The sequence below is a fragment of the Eulemur rufifrons genome, chromosome 3, assembly GCF_041146395.1.
Source record: "Eulemur rufifrons isolate Redbay chromosome 3, OSU_ERuf_1, whole genome shotgun sequence".
Classification (NCBI taxonomy): Eukaryota; Metazoa; Chordata; class Mammalia; order Primates; family Lemuridae; genus Eulemur; species Eulemur rufifrons.
This window is the reverse complement of record NC_090985.1, coordinates 27,036,236-27,053,415: the sequence shown is the minus strand read 5'-3', so window position 1 is coordinate 27,053,415 and position 17,180 is coordinate 27,036,236. Positions and strand designations below refer to the sequence as shown.

Below are 17,180 nucleotides of genomic sequence, written 5' to 3'. Positions count from 1 at the left end.
GCACTGCAGCCTAGACAACAAAGTGAGACCCTGTCTCTGAGGGAAAAAAAAAAAAGAAAGAAAGATGGATTCGTTATACATAAAAGGAGGTACCAAAGAGGCACTGAATATGTGAACAGCTGAGTGGATAGGGGTACATTCCTTATTAAAAGAGGGAAGATTCAGGGGCAGCAATTAAGAGGCAAAGTATCAGATGCTTATGAAAAACACAAAAGTAGATATCAAGGAATAGTTGCCCATTAAAATCTGAAACACATAAAAGAAGATGGGCTGTGCAGAGAGCTATCTGCAAAGACAGATGGATGGATGGGTGGTATTTAACATACTAATACAGAATGAGCATCACTTTAACCACAGGATCCAGAATTACACAAATATTATTAAATACTATTAATATATTCAATCTCAATCTACTACTGAAACAGAAGAAATCAACATACCCTAACAACCAAATCTGACACCTCTTTTATCTTTCCTAGCCTTCCAAAAAAATCAAATAATGTACATACTCATATAATCAAAGAACTCCCCCAAAAGGGTGTCTGCACTCAACAGCCTTGCAACCTGACACATTGTGAACATTTACATTTAATTTAATATTCTGAATTAAAACTGTCTTTAAGATCAGAAATCATGATATAGGTGAACGCATGTTATAACAAGGTCCTTTTTAAATACTTTAAAATATAACCTTCCTTGGCTAGGATCTAAGGTAGATTCTTTATACCAAATTCAATACTACAATAAACTTTGTTATAGAAAAGACTTCAGAGTGTTTTAAGGATATCTTAAAGGTTTCAGTTCAAAGTATACAAATATATTTCCACTCTATTATTTTTAGCTTATGCTGGTATTTTTTGTCTTAAATTGGGACACTGCTATGTTTTTGAGGTTAACGTGATTGATAAAATCAAATGTGTGGTTTAGAATGTCCAACTGCAGATAGAGATTTGTATATTCTTTGGATTTGGGCTTTTTACTTTGTCTTTATCTGCAAGTTGTAACTTTTGTACTTGAAAATAACTAATTCAGCCAATTCTTCTACATCAACATCTTTGTGTTTATCACATAAGAAAAATTAACCAGCATAAAAACAGGTTTCCTGCCTTCCTGTCCTGATACAAGAGTAAAACGAGGAGGCAGAAAGGAATTTTACTGAGACAGCTGTGTACTAGGTGAGCACAGTGGAAGCAGTGTGCTCAGCCCAGAGAAGGGCACAGGATAACATTCTGTGCTGTCAGAACCTCCTTTTGAACCATCCAAAAGCAAGACCATTCATTCCAGGAGATGGCTTGCTCCAGCTCTCCAAATGAAATGGATTTTGACCCTCGATGCTGTCCCTATTTTTTCCATCTTCTATACTTTTGAGGTTTGCTCTCTCTCACCCAACCCCCACCTCTATCATAAATGCATATTTCAGTTAAAAATAGCTCTAATTTGCTCTGACAGCCAGCAAATGCAATTGAAAAATAAGTGGCTTCAATCAATTGTTTTGGAGTGAACAAAAACACTACAATCTCTCTTTTCTTCCCAAGTTCACATTTCTAAGGTCACTTTGAATAAAAAGAAATCTAGTAGCTGATAATTTAATATCCCATTGCTACTGGATTTGTGGATCTGAATCTAGCTTAGACCTTGTGAGGGAAATCAGAGATCCTTATCGTTAATGATCAATGCTAACAGACAGCTATCACACAATGGAAGTGGCATTATGCAAGCGAACCCCAGCAAGTCTAGGAAAACCAAAAATTTTCAGAAAGTATAGAACTCTTTGCCTCTGAGTACTCATTACTGATCACGCTCATTTATACTATAATACAGTCCTGATGCTGAGAAATCGTAATTTTAAAAAGTTCCCATACCTAATGTGCTTTAAAATTCACAACCTGGAATTTAACTTGGCAAAATTCTTACTCTAAAAATCTAATTTTATAATAGTGACAAGCGCTTTGTTCAGATACCATGTTACTAAAACAATTTTAACGTGTTTTATAAATGTTCAAAAGCCTAGGAAAGAATTAATAAAGACAATGACAACTAGATAAATGAAAATCAATTTAATGGTGAAACTGTTGTTTGCTGCTAACACATCAATATCCTGGTGGTACTGAAATTTTTACCCTAAAAATTAAATTGAATCAGTCTATACTACCACTTATAAAACTGCAGTTTTTTTACCCAGTGTAGGTGCCTCCTTTCAAAAGTCCTTCCTAAGTGGATTAACATGATATTTAAATATATTTGAAATAACAATATTTTTATTAAATTTTTCATTAAGAACTTTAACTCCTAAGTTAAACATTCACTACTACTTTGAGCAAAATAGCTCAATTTATTTGGTTTTAGTCATGCAGAAATTATATAGCATTTTTAACTTCTAACTATGCCTTCCAAAGACTATCTTGAATGTTACAATGAAAATGCCCTATTTTATAGTTTTCCTTCAGTGAAAACCCTAACAACATTAAAGTACAAAATTGTTTATTCACAGTATTCCTGATCCTTAGTGATAAGGCCACCTCACAATAATATGAAGTTTCAAATTAAATATACAATCTTTACAGTGAGTAAAGAAAACTAATTTTTAAAATAAAAAAAATCTCTGTTACTCTTATTTTCTACAGTCCTATTTAAACTTCTATATCACAGAATACAGGTGTCTTAACTGAAAGAAAAATTAAAACTTTTAAGAGACATGGGACAGAGCATTAAAAAGATAGTTTAACTCACTTAAAATGCATTTCCATAAAAATATTTGTACTTACTATATGAAAAACTATCTAATTGGTTGTATGCAATAGTTGCAAACCCATACCACACCAAATTCTGTTTTTCCTCAAATTTAACTGTAAATCTTTTGAAATAAATTCTGAAAAATTCTTATCTACTTTTTTAATGCAAAAGCATGAATTTATATAAAATAAAAACTGAACAGATTTTTAAGTTATTTATACCTTTAGCCCAACACATTGGAAATGGACTACAGCCGCTTTTCTCCATACAGATGGCACCTGCTGGTTTCAGGGCCTCTTGGCCTGCCAGTTCCAACAACATACACCCAATCCTATAAAGATCAAGCCAGGAGTCCGCACACAAAGTCCCAGTTCATCGCTCCGATAGTATTTGCTTCGATCCACAAGTAAGACTAAGCTTCCCCTGTGTGCTCCTTTTTTCAGAGCTTGAAGCAAAATTTGGGAGGTGTTCCTTCTGTAATATTTTCCAGCAGCTTGAAGAATGCCTCTCAGTTACAGAATCTTCTCATGCTTCCGCAATCTGAAACACAGACCATCCTGGCCAGATTAAGCTACTGAACAGAATGAAGCCAACTAGTAATGTGACCCCGTGGGTCTGTGTTCCTAGATTCATTCAGGGAAAGTGAGAGAAAGGAAAGAAAAGGAGGGAGAAGAGGGAGGAGAAAAAGAAGGCCAGTAGCCAGTACCTTATTAATATGCTAATCTCACCCTTCTGTTCAATTCATTCAGCAGACTTCTGTTTACAAAACTGACAGCAGATTCTAAAATTGAGTAAGCTGCAAATCAAGTCTGACCCAGATCATGTCTATAGATGGCTCCTCAAACCATTTTTGTTTTCAAAGTCATGTCTTTGTCATTTGACCAGCCTAATTCTGACCTTAAGGTTAAAATAAATTACCTTCATGAAATAGGAATAATTTTGGGAAAAAAATCCTGATCAACATTAAAAACAAGTTGGTAAATAATTATGTTTGTAGGAACCCAAATATTTTTGCAGTAAAATATTTTTCCTGATTTATGCTTTCATATAAGTTTATAAATTTATAAAACTATCTAGAAAACACAAAAACAATAATTTGAGGTAGCCAAAATCTTTAAAATTAGCTTAGGAAATACTGAGGGATCCAAGATGCATGATTTCTCTTTTTAGCTTCAAAATATAAGTGAGTAATAAATTCATACTGAAAAAGTAGGGCAGAAAAATACCCTTACAATCTGTACTAGCAACTTTTTTTAATACAAAGCTACTGGGTTTTTCCATTCAAACTGTGAGATAGTCAAGGTCATCTCGAAAATTTAGCTATTTGAACACATTCCACTTTAGCAGTAAGACAGTAAGTAACCAGGCTCCTGGTACCTTTGTTCTTTGAGCATACATAATACAAACTGAAGCTCTATACAGTTTTAGCTTTCCTAATATATGGTAATTTTGTTAGTAATACAATTCTATAAATTAATCCAAAATCAAATACTTTAAACTGTGAAAATGACTGAGGCTCTGTTTTTGAATCCACTAACTTCTGAAAACAAGAGCCGAACACAAGCTGAGGAGAACAAGGGGTATATTTGTGTACACTGATGCCCCAGGACAGTGGTGTCATTTCTAACATGCTACTCTGGATGATGGTTTTGTCTTCAGGTTTACTTTCAGGCTCCTAATAGCAGCCAGAGTTCAAGTGACCTCTTCTATGCTCCAGTAAAAACACATCATTCACCAGCATGAACTCTAACCCAAGGCAACAATGGGAAGAAAGGGGCTCCAGAAAAATATAAGCAAGTAAGCTAGAGAAAGAATAGAAGAAACAGGCAAATTGATTGATTAGAATGCATGAAAAATATCCCCAGTTTCTACTATCATCAAGGAGAGACCAGGACCATAAAGGATCACTGCCACGATGGGAAGGATAAAAGCACATCCATAAGCACATATTATCTGACTTACTCCCATGAGAATGGCTTGGGGTTTAATCTGAGCCATCAACTAATAGACTGTACAAATAATCTAAGCAAACTGTGAGTCCATCTTGGAGTTATGACTCTCAAAAGTTAAAAAATAAAAGCTATTATTAACTAGGTGACTAGTAAAGACTAGTCACCTGCTATATTCTATACACTAAATACTGATTACATCTAATTTTCACATCTAAGCAAACTTAGTACTATCACACCTCCTTTAACACATTAACTGCCATGTAAGTTGTATTTAACTCACAGTAGTTTTGAGCCTAGGGCTCATGAAGTATATGTGACTCACACGTCTCTTCTCCTTGGGAGCCACGTGAACTGTTTTTCAAGTTGCATATAACTCACACACAGAAAACAATAAAAAACAACAAATTTTTCATTAAAATAGAAAGGATCATTTTGTTTTTGAAGTTTTTATTCTATTTTTATAATAAAATACTGTGGCTCCAAGGAAAATTTTTTTTTCTAGTGTGGCAATGTGTTAAAGATAAGAACACCAATAAAGGACAGGGTCCTATGACTAGTAAGAGGCACAGGAGTCACCAAGCCCACATCCTCATCTATGATGCCAGGGTCTTCAAACCATAGCACCAACCAGCTGAGCAGAAAGGAAAGTGGTGCAAGCAAGGAGTGGTGGTGGCTGGAGCTCATGCAGTTGCAGTGACAGAGGACAAACTTGGGAAAAGTGACTGGAGGATGAGGGAGAGGGATGAGCCTAGCTGTTGACTTTAAAGTAACCTGTGGATGGGGCTTTTCTCTCCTACCCCTCCAACTAATTTATAACTTATTTCAATATCCAAATATCCTTATCTCCTGATGTACAACATCCTGAGAATATGGAAAGATAAGATATGAAAGAATATAAATTCTTACAAGCCAGAGACCGAGGTGACTAAGTAGAGCTCAGACTATAGAAGCAGCTATGGAAAGGTTGGGAACCAATCCAGGCCACTGAGAAGAAAGTGCTGAAGAAGATGAAGGTGACACTGCCAATAATAACCTGTACCTTTTACTGAGCAACTGTAACTAGTTATATATAAAATAATTGCATTTAATCCATAACACAATCCCAATGAAGTAGCTACTTCCTTGTTTTCACAGAAGAGGAAAACGTAGTTCAGAGAAGTCAAGCAACTTGCCTAAGGTCAAACAGCTGAAAAATGAAGTGAAGTACCAGCTAGTTTGGTGATATAATTACTTATTTTCCTCCTGTTAAATATTAAAGACAAATTATGCTTTTAAATTCCTAAAGCTGTGACATCATGAAAAGAACAGAAATAACCTATAGTTAATGGCAACATACATGAAAAAAGTAAGCAGTCTTCTATGTTCTCTTATTTATAAAATTCTATATGCTAATATAAAAGCCACCATTCATTAAAATGTTCTGTAATATTTAAATCAGACTCTGAGTATCAGCATAGTTAAAAGCAACTCTGGTAAGTCCTACTTAACAAGTAAACTCTTAATTAACATTTATAAGAAAGATATTACCGCATGTTTGTTGAGACCTAAAACCTTAGTCACCCATGACTTCTCTGTCTCTTGCTTCAATGCAATCTGTCGGCAAAACCCATTAACTTCACCTTCAAAATAAAGCCAAAATCTGTACTGCTCATTACGTTTCCTGCCTCACCCCAGGCCCAGGATGCCTGAAGGCCTCCTACCTGGTCTCTGACCCACCACCCTTCACTGATCCTTTCAAAACATCAATCTCACCATTTCACTCCTCTGCCCAAAACTCACCTACCTACACAGAATGGTCTGCAAGGCCCTGTGTGACACAGCTCTTCTCTGCTAACACCACCTTGGTCTCGGCCTCATCTCTTCACATCCCCGGATCTCCTCAGCTCCAACCATGCTGCCCTTCTTGCAGTTCTCTCCCTGACTCAGGGACTCTGCATGGCCTGTCCTTCTTAGTGGGGCGCTCTTGCCCCCAGTTATCCACATGGCTTGCTCCCTTTCCTCTGCCAAGTCTTTGCTCAAAATGGCGCCTGGTCGAGGCCTATCCTGACCACCACATCTAAGCCTGCACTACCCATCCACTTACCTGCTTCATTTTTTCCCACAGCACTTACACCTTCTAAAATACCTCTTGATTTATTTATACATTAAGTTTATTCTCTGGCTGCCTCCACTACAGTGCAAGCTCTATAACAGGAGGGAATTTTCTATTCTGTATGTAAAGGAACATGTGTAGGTCATATTCCCTACAGCCTCCTATGATCTCTAGGTAAGGCAAAGATGGCACAGAGAAATTTCTGTTTTCTTTGAGGCCATGGCCACAGAGAGGGTATGTAGATATTCTAGATGTCAGTGACAACATGGATGCCTACATACCGAGCACTGCTTCACCTCCAGATCTTAGCACAGTACAGAGGCTTGATAAATATTTATTGAATGAATACATTAAATAAGCATTATAAAAACCTTGCTTTTTCAAGAATATGAGAATGGCAAAGAAAAACTGACATAAAGTCTAGGAATATCTTACAGACTGCCTCTCCCCATCCCACATAAAAAATGAATCACACAATTGTACTCTGATACTATTAGAATTTCCAGTGCAAATTTCAGTAGAGCAAAAATGAAAATAGTACTTGAGATGAGATAAAAATCATTAGGCTAGCAAACAATGCTACGAGCAAGATCAGTAAGCAGAAAAGGGAACTCCAAACCCCTTCGTATGATGTACACTTTTGTCCAATCTGGCTGACCCACAAAAACCTGGCCTTAAATGAGGAGGTCACCAGGAATGAACTATTAAGAAACAAGCAGCTTGTACACGTCACCAAAAGCAGTCTACAAAAATACAGGTTTGACTTTCACATTTCTAGTATAGTTATCATGGTTTTATTTGTTTGCTTCCATTAAGGAATACCAATCATCAAGGCAGTACTTCTTGGAAAAGTAAAGCACTGGTAAATGCCTTTAAGTCAGTCAAGAGAAGGAATGTAAAAGAAAATATTATTCATGTTATACGGTATATGTCTAAATTTATCTTCTCTTATCTCTTTTATGTTTAATCAGGAGTTACAGATTTAAATAACTTCAGCACTTTTACCATATGGTTCCTCCATAATATTAGCAAGTGATAATTACAACATACCCTAACTTTCAAATGTTAGGTATCCTATACTTAGCTTACTTCTGTTAAGATTACTAATTATCACTTTTATTATCCTGTCTGTTTCCACCACAAAAACATGTGACTTTTCAAAAATTTTAGTCTATCAACAAAAATTAAGACTTGGTAAAGATTAAAGAAACATTAGTTACAGTAAGGGATATAATCACCTTGTGAAGACAGACAGACAATAGGTCTCAAAATACAACCAATTCCAAAAGGTGACAGTATTGGTATTATTCACTTTCCTTGCAAAGTTTTATAACAATTACTATACCTCCCTTCCGTTACTCTTGAGGAGCTCTGGGGAAGCTGAGGCAGGCACCGAATTTGTAACTGGAAGATGCAGAGGTGCCCCAGTTCTACCTGTGAGACAAAGAGAGAATCATTTCACCATCCTGAACCACAGCTTCATCTGTGAAATGAGGACAGTAGCAATACCTATCACTTATTGAGTACTGACTATGTGCCAGCCACAAAACAGCATAACAGCAATACCAATTATAATTAAAATAATGATAATGATATCAAGTTAATGCTTACTATGTGCCAAACCTTGTTCCAAGTACTTTTAAAATACTGACTCATCTAGTTATCTTTAACAACCAATCTCATGAGATAAATACTATTACCCCCATTTTACAAATGAGGAAACTGAATCACAGAGAGGCTGTGTCACAAGGTCACACAGCTCCTGAGTAGCAAAACTGGAAACCAAACTCAGGAAGTCTGGCTTCAGAGTCTGTGTTCTTTATTAATTTGCTGCAGTACTTTACACCTATTTTCTCACTAATAATTCCAGCAACGCAGATGATAATACAATCCACATGTGACACATGAACGGAAGAACAGAGAAATTAAGTAACATACCTAACATCCCAACTAATAGGTCGCCAGCAGAGCTAAGATATGCACCAGGCACTCAGGCATCAGCCAGACCACACAGTTAGACTACTGCATATAATACTGCTACAAAGCTTTGGTCCCCAACCCCCAGGCCACGGACCAGTACCAGTCCACAGCCTGTTACGGACCAGGCCGCAGAGTTCTACCACACCCCCCACTCCCAACCCATCCGTGGAAAAACTGTCTTCCATGAAACCCATCCCTAGAGCCAAAACGGTTGAGGACCACTGCTAAAGGTTTTCACAGAAGAGTGTAGAAACAGGCCCCAGTTGGCCTATGAAGGATGAATGAATCACACGGAGGACAAAAGGGACAAAGAACGGAAGAGAAGAAACACAGCAAAGAATATGGAATAGACAAACTGCTCTCATCCTCACACAACTCCATAATTCACCAAATCCTGAGGCTCATGACATAGTTACTCCAGTGTCAGCAATCCTGTCCCAGTACAAACTCAGATAAGAGCTTCACAGTGCCTGCTAGACAGATAGCTGGTACTTGAGATATGCATTAATATCACTAATAAATAAATAAAACCACTGAATTAAGCAACATTGAAACATACTAAATTCCAGATTTAGAAACTGTTGGGAGGTTAAGTGCCATAAAATTTTTTTTTTTTTTTTTTGAGACAGAGTCTCACTCTGTTGCCCAGGCTAGAGTGAGTGCCGTGGCTTCAGCCTAGCTCACAGCAACCTCAAGCTCCTGAGCTCAAGCGATCCTCCTGTCTCAGCCTCCCGAGTAGCTGGGACTACAGGCATGTGCCACCATGCCCGGCTAATTTTTTCTATATATATATTTTTAGCTGTCCATATAATTTCTTTCTATTTTTAGTAGAGATGGGGTCTCGCTTTTGCTCAGGCTGGTCTCGAACTCCTGAGCTCAAACGATCCGCCCACCTCGGCCTCCCAGAGTGCTAGGATTACAGGCGTGAGCCACCGCGCCCGGCCTCATAAAATTTTTTTTTAAGGTTCCTGAAATCTGTAAGGTGTTGCATCAGTGTTCCAAATGTAGTGGCAGAGGCACAACGATGACAGCACAAGCAGCTCCGCAAAGTTTTCAACCTGTTCATATGTTATAAAACAGAGGGTTTGGCTTATTCTTGACCATAGTAACACAAATATCAAAAGGCAATCACATAGTTATTTTATAACATTGCCCAAAACAAGTACACAACTTTTGTTTTACTGTACACGCATATACACACATCCCACTTGTTTCATCATTTCGTCACCATGAATCTTTTTACCCTGTAAGTCCAATTAATCCATAGTTTGATCACTCACCTTATTTAGCAAATAACAATAGTATCAAACAACTGTGCCTTTCCAAGTTAGGTTAACTTCCCAAGCTAACTGAAGCAGAGAAAACCACTGACAAGTTTGTAAAGGCTCTGGCTTGCTTGTGAGAAAGCCAGCTTTGCAAACACACAGTATAGTACAAAGGACTGATGGTGTCAGGAGGACCCCTTGTGGTGAGTGTGAATTCCTCCTACAACCTGTGTTTCTCAGCTATAAAAAGCAAAAAATCAACAATATACACTTCAAAATTATCCCTCATTATGGCCTGAAAAAGCAAACCATTTCTACATCTTGACTCTATACTAGCAGTATCCAGTATGGATCCATCCCTTACTACCGTCACATTCCAAGCAACAGATATAAATAAGATACCTTCTTTTCTTTCCAAACAGCCATATAGTAGTTGGCTTTCTTTGTCAATTTCCTTACTCTATGCTTTTGGTTTTGTTGTGCTGGCATCAATGGATATCATTCCTGCTTATCAAGAAATTTATAGGCCGGTCACGGTGGCTCACACCTGTAATCCTAGCACTCTGGGAGGCTGAGGCGGGTGGATCGTTTGAGCTCAGGAGTTCGAGACCAGCCTGAGCAAGAGCGAGACCCCGTCTCTAGTAAAAATATAAAGAAATTATATAGACAACTAAAAATATATACAGAAAAAATTAGCCAGGCATGTTGGCATATGCCTGTAGTCCCAGCTATTCGGGAGGCTGAGGCAGGAGGATCACTTGAGCCCAGGAGTTTGAGGTTGCTGTGAGCTAGGCTTACGCCATGGCACTCTAGCCCAGGCAAAAGAGTGACACTCTGTTTAAAAAAAAAGAAAGAAAGAAATTTATGGAAATTTTTTTTCCAGTTCTACCTGAAAATTTATATCATTAAAAATGTTAAAAACAATCTAACACCCATGATGATGCATACTATTTTTTTAAAAACAGGAAAGTGTTGGTGAGGATATACAGAAACTAAAACCCTTGTACGTTACTGGTAGGAATGGTACAACTGCTTCAGAAAACAGCACGGAAGTTCCTCAAACAAGTAATAACTGGAACTACCATGTAATTCAGCAATCCCACTTCTGGGTATATATACAAAAGAATTGAAAGCAGGGTCTCAAATAGATATTTGCATACCCATGTTCATAGCACTAACATTCACAATAACCAAAAAATGGAACCAACCCAGGTGTCCATCCACAAATGAAGGGATAAACAAAATGTGGGATATGTACACACATACATACAACAAAATATTATTAAGCCTTAAAAGAAGAAGGAAATTCTAGCACATGCTACAATATGGATAAACCTTGAGGACATTATGCTAAGTGAACAAGCCAGTCAAAAAAGAACAACTACCATATAACTCCACTTATATGAGGTATCTAAAGTAGTCAAATTCATAGAGACAGAAAGTACAATGGTCACCAGGGGCTGGAGGGAGAGAGGAAAAGGGAACCCATTGTTTAATGGGCATAGAGCTTCAGATTTTCAAGATGAAAAAATTCCAAAGATCTGTTTCACCAAAAATGATGCACTTAACACCAATGAACTGTACGTTTAAGAACTAGTGAATTTTATGTTGAGTGGTTTTTATTTCTAATGACAATTTTTAAAACCTCCAAAAATATTAAAACCATTTAAGAAGAGTGAATCTCATTTATATTTTAGAACAAACCTGCAAATATGATATATTTAGGTTATTAAGTATGAATGTCCAATTTCCTTAAGTAGTAAATTTGACAGCTGATATCTCTGACATTTCACTTTGACACTACTTGTTTTATCTTTATTGTGAAGGTACATCCTTAGTCTTTCAAACACATGATTTGGTTTGTGATTATCTCTCAAAATTTTTTTAAAGCAATTTTTGTGAAACTATAGATAAGCCAAAAATTTGTGTTATTTTCGAATATGAATTCCATCGCGGAACCAATGCAGTGCAGATAGCTCAAAATAGTAATGAAGCATTTGGGAAGGATGTGGCTAACGAATGCACAGTGCGTCGATGGTTTGAGAAGTTCCCTTCTAGTGATTTTAACCTTGAAAATGAGCCACATGGGCGACATGAGACAGGTGGATAATGATGAGCTAAAAGCTGTAGTGGAAGCGAATCCATCTCAACCTCCTCGGGAATCAGCAAAGTTTGGCATTACTATTCCAACAATATTAGACCACTTGAAACAAATCGGCAAGGTAAAGAAGCTGGAGAGATGGGTAGTGCATGAATTAAACAAGTGCCAAAGGAGAAATCAACTCAAAGCTTGTCTTTCTTTGCTGTCACAACATAAAGGTGAATCATTTCTACATCGTATTGGTACATGCGATGAAAAATGAATTCTTTTTGACAATTGCAAGCATTTGGCACAATGGCTGGATAAAGATGAAGCGTCGAAACACAGTCCAAAGCCGAATATTCATCAAAAAAGAGCCAATGGTGTGTGTTTTACAAAACCTGGTCAATCGATTACAGCGGATGTCTACTGCAACCAGTTGGACGAAATGAGGATGCCTGCGATTAAGCAGCCAAGACTGCTCAACAGATACAGGTCAATTCTCCTGCAAGATGACACTGGACCACATGTCACACAAACAACGCTGCTCAAACTACAGAAGCTGGACTTGGAAACTCTCTGTCATCCACTGTATTTACCAGACCTTGCACCAACTGACTACAACTACTTCCAGGCTTTGGACTACTTCTTGCAAGGAAAAATAGTCAATTCTCAACGAGCTGTGGAAAACACCTTTCGTGATTTCATTGCCACTCACTCTCCAAGCTTCTTCGCTGCTGGCATAAACTAGCTACTGTTAAGATAGTAAAACTGTGTTGATGTTCAGGTGTATACTTTGATTAACTGTACTGCTTGTTTGAGATAAATAATAAACTAAACTTTTGATTAGAAATCAGAATTTCATATTTAATGACCTAAATATATCTACTTTTATAGATAAGGAGAAAAGCTTCAAGAGATTAGGAATAAGCCTAAAGTGAAAGAGGCAGGAAAGAGAGACAACAACCAGTCATGGACTAAGGCCTTAAACTGGCCCAGCACTGTATGAGGGGGCTTTATGTGTATGCTTTTTAAAATGTAAACCCATAATAAACTTTGAGATAATTACCAATATTACCATTTTCAAGAATAAGAAAACTGAGGCTTAGATAGGTAAAGGACTTGTGATACAATTAGACTTTGTAAAAGTAAAAAAGTCAAAGCCACATGCAACTCCAAAGCTGAAATCATTTTATCTTTTCCACTGCCTTAAATTTGAAAGGTCCATTCAGCTTTTTTGTTTTTTATTTTTCCTTTGAGACAAGGTCTTGCTTTGTCACCAAGGGTGGAGTGCAATGGCATCATCATAGCTCCCCGAAACCTCAAACTCCTGGGCTCAAGTGATCATCCTCCCTTAGCCTCTCGAGTACCTGAGATTATAGGCACATGCCACCACGCCCAGCTAATTTTTCTATTTTTTGTAAAGACAGGGTCTCGCTCTTGCTCAGGCTGGTCTCAAACTCCTGGCTTCAAGCAATCCTCCCACCTTGGCCTCCCAAAGTGCTAGGATTATAGGTGTGAGCCACAGAGCCTGGATGTTCACTTAATTTCATGTATTTCCTGAATCCTAAACTCTGCCACACAGTATTAGTGTGTGACTCTAGGTATGTTTGGTTTTTTATTTTTTAAACTTCTCCTTATATCTTAGTTTTCTCATTAGTTAAATAAAGTTTAAAATGGCATTGATCTTTCACAGTTGTTATGAGAATTAAATATTATAAACATAAAGGGCTTTAAGAATATCTTGGACATAAAAAAGGTTCCATGTCATTACTGTTTGCATCTTTTGTGCTTGTGCAATAAATTAAGCACTAGGGAGCCCAAAATAATTAGAACAGATTGCTATTCCCTAAGGAGTTCACAACCCATGAGAAGACAAGGACATAAATTAGAGTACCCATAGGTCTAGCTACTGGTAGATTGGTCTAATAAACCTCTAATGCATTACCTCTAAGGTTTAAGGCAGTTTGAGGCTTAAGTAACTGACAGGTTTGTCATACTGTAAAACTCAGAATAGCCTACATGCTCCATAGGAGGGGAATCAATAAACAAAGCTTGGAACATCAAAGTGAATGACCATGCAAGCATTTAAAAAAAGGGTGTTTCCTGAACATTTTTCATTGACATTGAAAAAATACTTACTAATGAAAAGTAACATTATTAAAAAGAATAAAGCAGCTCCCCATCATAAAATGCAAGGATTTTCAAGATGTATTCCTAGGTAATTTTTAAAAAGGTACAGAAGAGTGTGTAGCATGCAATATATTGGTATAAAGTAAAAGAATACAACTACATACACACCTACTTGTATAAGCACAGAACACCTCTAGAAGGTTACACAATTAGCAACAGTGACTCCATCTAAAGAGAATTTGATGGGAAGAAAAAAGGTTAAGGGGGAGATCTATGATTCACTGCATACCCATTTAAATTTTGTACCATGCTTCATATTTTCTGTTCAAAATAATAAATGAACATAAAAAGCAAATATTTTAAAGAAACAATAACAGTCTCTAGTATTTAGCAATAAACAGTATCTTTCTAAAAATGATACATGGGTCAAATCATGTATCAAAAGAGAAATCAGAAAATGTCTCAAACAGAATAAAAATGTTAACATCAAAATCTTTAGCATGCACTTGAAAGAGTACTTAAGAGGGAAATTTATAACTTTAAGTGCTTAAATAATTAAAAGGAAAAAAATATCAGCTGTCTATAATTTTACGTTAAGATGACAAAAAAAAAATGAGAAAATTAAACCCAAAGTAGTTAGAAGACAGAATTAGGAACAGAGCTGTGCACTGGAGCACGAGTCAAAAAGAAAACAGGTACTACTGACCCCATCTTTATTTAAAATTTGGGGCCAGGCCCAGTGGCTCAAATCCTAACACTTTGGGAGGCCAAGGCAGGAGGATTCCTAGAGGTCAGGAGACCAGCCTGAGCAAGAGCAAGACTTCGTCTATACGAAAAACAGAAAATTCAACCAGGCATGGCGGTGTGGGCCTGTAGTCCCAGCTACTCAGGAGGCTGAGGTAGGGGGATCACTGAGCCCAGGAGTTTGAGGTTGCATGAGCTATGAAGTGAGCTATGAAGACATCACTGTACTCCAGCCTAGGTGACAGAGCAAGACCCTTTCTAAAAAGGAAAAAAAAAGATTGCTATCTTGTTAACCCTGGATTGTTTGCATTCATTTTTAAAAATACTATATTAGAACTATTATTTATCTTGATTTTGGGGATTTTTGGTGACACCTTAGATTTTGTGCCTCCCCCTAGTCCCAGTCTTGCCCAGACATACCCATTTCCACTTTCCATTCTCTCCCACTGGCCCCATCCTCCTCAACCCCATGACTCCCATGCCATGTCTCCTTGGGCGTTTGGGAAACTAGAAACATTTCTGCTCAGTGCATGTTAAACACAATCTCTCAATTTTATAAGTTCTATTCTGAGACAATTAACAAAAAAAAAAAAAAAAAAAACATTTCTTTTTTCAAAGACCAGAGCCATAGTAATTAAAATTATCAAAGCCTCATCTACTTTATTATTTTTTTATCATTTTTATTATTTTTTTTGTTTGTTTTTGCCAACCAGACTTGACTGAAACCTCATCTACTTTAACTGAAACAATTACAATGCATTTTTTTTACATTGGACCAGGAAACTCTTGAATTTTTAAATGTATAAACTTTAAAGGAGGCAAGCCATAAAAATTTGTTAACAAAATCAATGCTTGATTGTGGATATTTCCATTTCCTACGATACAGCAAAATCATATATTCATTCACTCTTACTCTGTCCAAGGATTCTAACAGTAGCAACAACTCAAAATTGGCTCTCATCAGGGCATGACAGAAGACAAAAAAGGGAAGAGTTTGTACATGACTATCCTATTAAAAGAGTTCTTCCCCATCTTTTTTAACCAGGAATTCACTGCTAACAACTTTAATAAAAAATAGATTTGAGGAGATTTCTGAATTCAAGACAGATGCAACAGCTGTCAGAAGAACAGCATTTCCTTTAGAAAAATTTTAAAAGTGCATAAAACACAAAAATCATCTGTATGACAACAGCAGAGAGTTGCTAAGGAAGCCAGAGAAAACGAGTGGCTAAAACTTCAGAGGATGAAGAACCACAGAATTTGAGCTTGTCTTCTGCAACTACTTTTTCCTTTGGTATTTATTTACCACTTCTGGGAACAAGAAGTAGGGTGAGAATCTGGGCTGTGCATCCTCAGAAAACTGCTGCCAGGACAGAAAAGTCTGGCAAGGTTTTGGCAGGCTAAACCCCAAAAGCAATTGCAGTATATTTATTGCCAAATATTACTCAGCAATAAAAAGGAATGAAGGACTGGCACATGCTACAACATGGATAAACCTTGAAACATTATGCTAAGTATAAGAAGACAAACACAAAAGACCACATATTGTATGATACTCTTTATGTGAAATGTCCAGAATAGGCAAATCTATAATAATACAGAAAGTTGGTTACAGATTTCCTCAGGCTGGGAGTAGGGAGTAATGAAGAGTGACTAGTGGTGGGTATGGGCTTTCTTTTGGGGGTGGCAAAAATGCTCTAAAAAAATTGATAGTGGTGATTATACACTTTAAACAGGTGAATTGTACGGTTATGTGAATTATATCTCAATTTTTAAAAAACCTAATTAGAAAGGCTCTAAAAAGCAATAAGTAGAGATTTTCAAGTCTTACAAGTGAAAGATTAACATTCCAGAAAAAAGGAAGATAAAGAAAAGGAGCCAATAAATATAAATGAATTAGAGCTAAAAGACAAAAATAAATATATTTAACAAAGCCACCAGTTGATATCTGGAACAATAATTCTAGAAAAATCAACCAAGAAAATGAGAGAAATAAAAACAATAACTAAAATTCCTAAAGTAACTATAAACAATACAGAAATCATAAATATAGAAATTCTTTGTTCCTACCTTGTTTGCAATTACAAGAAACTTCCCCCCAAAACCTAAGCCTCAGACAAGTTTTCCCAGATCAGTAAATAGTACTGGGCATGATGGCATGTGCCTGTAGTCCCAGCTACTTGGGGCGTAGAGGCAGGAGG

General features: G+C 37.0%; 1 protein-coding gene across 50 annotated transcripts in view; it reads right to left on the bottom strand.

Annotated features, from left to right (window-relative positions):
- Window positions 1-17,180, bottom strand: part of PTK2 (protein tyrosine kinase 2) — a 266,149-nt gene that overhangs the window by 206,041 nt on the left and 42,928 nt on the right. For 23 of the 50 annotated variants that reach the window (XM_069466821.1, XM_069466823.1, XM_069466828.1 and 20 more), the window contains exon 2: window positions 8,123-8,211. The exons of 26 other annotated variants lie outside the window; for them this stretch is intronic. Coding sequence is in view for 1 of the 24 variants with exons in the window: in XM_069466820.1 (XP_069322921.1) it covers window positions 2,955-3,054 (100 nt within the window). In the remaining 23 variants the exon portion in view is untranslated. Of the gene's footprint in view, window positions 1-2,954; window positions 3,274-8,122; window positions 8,212-17,180 lie in introns of all 50 variants that reach the window. One more of the 50 variants, XM_069466820.1, reaches the window with a different exon arrangement.